General features: G+C 40.2%; 1 protein-coding gene across 1 annotated transcript in view; it reads left to right on the plus strand.

Moving 5' to 3' along the window:
* LOC119585820 (abnormal spindle-like microcephaly-associated protein homolog) overlaps window positions 1-2,091 on the plus strand; it is a gene marked incomplete at its 5' end in the record, with an annotated part of 32,937 nt that overhangs the window by 3,930 nt on the left and 26,916 nt on the right. Inside the window, 1 exon segment of the mRNA XM_037934546.1 lies at window positions 1,748-1,849. Within this exon segment, the coding sequence (XP_037790474.1) occupies window positions 1,748-1,849 (102 nt within the window).

Genomic DNA, 2,091 nt, shown 5'->3' on the forward strand with positions numbered 1-2,091 from the left:
TAATATAACATTTAAACACGTCTAAAGCAATATGGTAAGCATTCACTGAATGTTGCAATTTAACTAAATCTTTGCATTAACTAAAGAAAAAACAACACATTTTTCCTGTTTGTTCTCTCTACACAAAATGTTACCATGACATTATCATGCTTGCTCCCTGCACACTGCACGTATAAGCTCTATGGCATTTTATCACTTTGCATGTAATTGTTGAAGATTCAGTACTTGTGCATGACTATGTTAATCGTTCTGGGACATTGACTGTATGGCATGATTCCGGTGAATGACTAAATATTAATCCTGGTGAAACAGTATGTAATATCACAAAACCTTTATTCGTGATCAACCAATCTTCGTGATAAAAAAAAATATATATATACAACATGCAACCTCCACACATTCTTGAGAATCACCTTTTTTTTTTCTTTTCTTTTACTCTCTCCACCTGTCCGTGTGTTTGTATTCACTGCTGTTCATCCTGTCCATACGTTGTACGAGGAAGAGCACTGTAACTTCAGTCATCTTCACTGTAATGCTCTGTCATCATTTCAACCTGCATTACGAATTAGTGTTAGAGGAACGGTGTAATTCACAGTGTCACTATGGAAGCGCACGTGTCTTTTGAAGTTGTTTTCTGTGATGTAGTTTAACCCAGAGTTTCAGATGAATATAAATGATACGATGGATGTCCCCTGGCACCATTCTTTAGTCAGTGTTTCTGTGCCATGTTCAGAAAGCAAAGAGGTTTTCCCCGCGTGAATCTTGAGCCTCGAGTTCCTCTTCGGATTGGCACTTTTCTCAGAAAGAAAGAAAAAAGTCTATGCAGTAAAAATTGCTTAAAAGTCAACAGTAACTTGACCTGACAAACGGTTGGCGGCGGCGCACAAAGAGAATTAAACGCTCACTTCAGTAAACGAGATAAAATGCTGAAAGGTGTGAGGGAATGTGCAAGTTATGTGTAAACAACTTTCAGGAGTACGATAGAAATTCATATAAAGTTTTGGCCTTCTCCCAAGTTAGTCCAGAGTACATTTTACACTGGGTATTTTTTCACATTTATTTAGCCTAACAACCACGACTGGGTCCATTCTGAGTGCGTTTTCCTGACCATAGTTCGGGAGGACCCAGTGTTCCCTTTACTCTAGGTATAATTCCACGAATTTTACGATCTATTTCAGTTATACGCTAGCTAACCTTCCGGTTTCTTTATCTTATACTTCTGATTAAGAGATTCATGCTAGATTAAATAAGGCAGTAATATATTTTAGACCTACAGATAAATTTCATCATTCATAACTAGCAAAAAGATACAAATTGTGAACCTAGGTCGTATTGTACTAAATAATTCATTAGTAACATTAGTAATATGACGATTTTATGCCATCTGAGATACTGTAACACGACGCACATTTATGATAAAGAGGAAAATGCGTCATGAGAAATGTAGGTTGTTACTAGGCAAAGACCTGGGTGAAGTGAAGAGATCCGTAGCAGAACCGTTTTGGCTGGATATAACGTTTGTCTGGTCAATGTGCTGGCGACTTTATGAACTAGGAAAAAATGTCATATATCTTAATGAATAACAATTCACGTTAACTCCTGAAATAATTCTGATAAATACCTATAGCTAATGAACACAATATATCTTATTCCCAGTATAGAAAACGAGTGTCTAACAGCGAACGAAAAGTCACCACGACGCTCCTCCACCCAATGTCCAGAAACTAACACCCTCCTCTTTACACAGGGAACCCAAAGCCAGGAGCGGCAGGAAGACCAACGGCATCTCGGGTCCTCGTCCACCTACACCGTCCTCCCTCAGAACGACCACGAGGCTCCTATCTCGACTGTAAGTTAGGGCAGGAAGGCGCGGGTAGTACTCCTACTTTGGGCCCGAGGGTAGCGTGAAGGGCCCTGGCTGGCTCGCTCGGGGTGGGTGCAGGACCCGGGGTATCCTGTCGCAGGGCTTTACCGAACTCTAAGTGTTACCAACATGCAGTTCGTGGTCCTCAATGTATTTGTCAGTAGTATATTACATGGGTTAGCAGATTATCAGTGATTTTTTGTGGACTGCAGTAAGCGGAAGGAAAT

The sequence above is a fragment of the Penaeus monodon genome, chromosome 20 (assembly GCF_015228065.2).
Source record: "Penaeus monodon isolate SGIC_2016 chromosome 20, NSTDA_Pmon_1, whole genome shotgun sequence".
NCBI lineage: Eukaryota > Metazoa > Arthropoda > Malacostraca > Decapoda > Penaeidae > Penaeus > Penaeus monodon.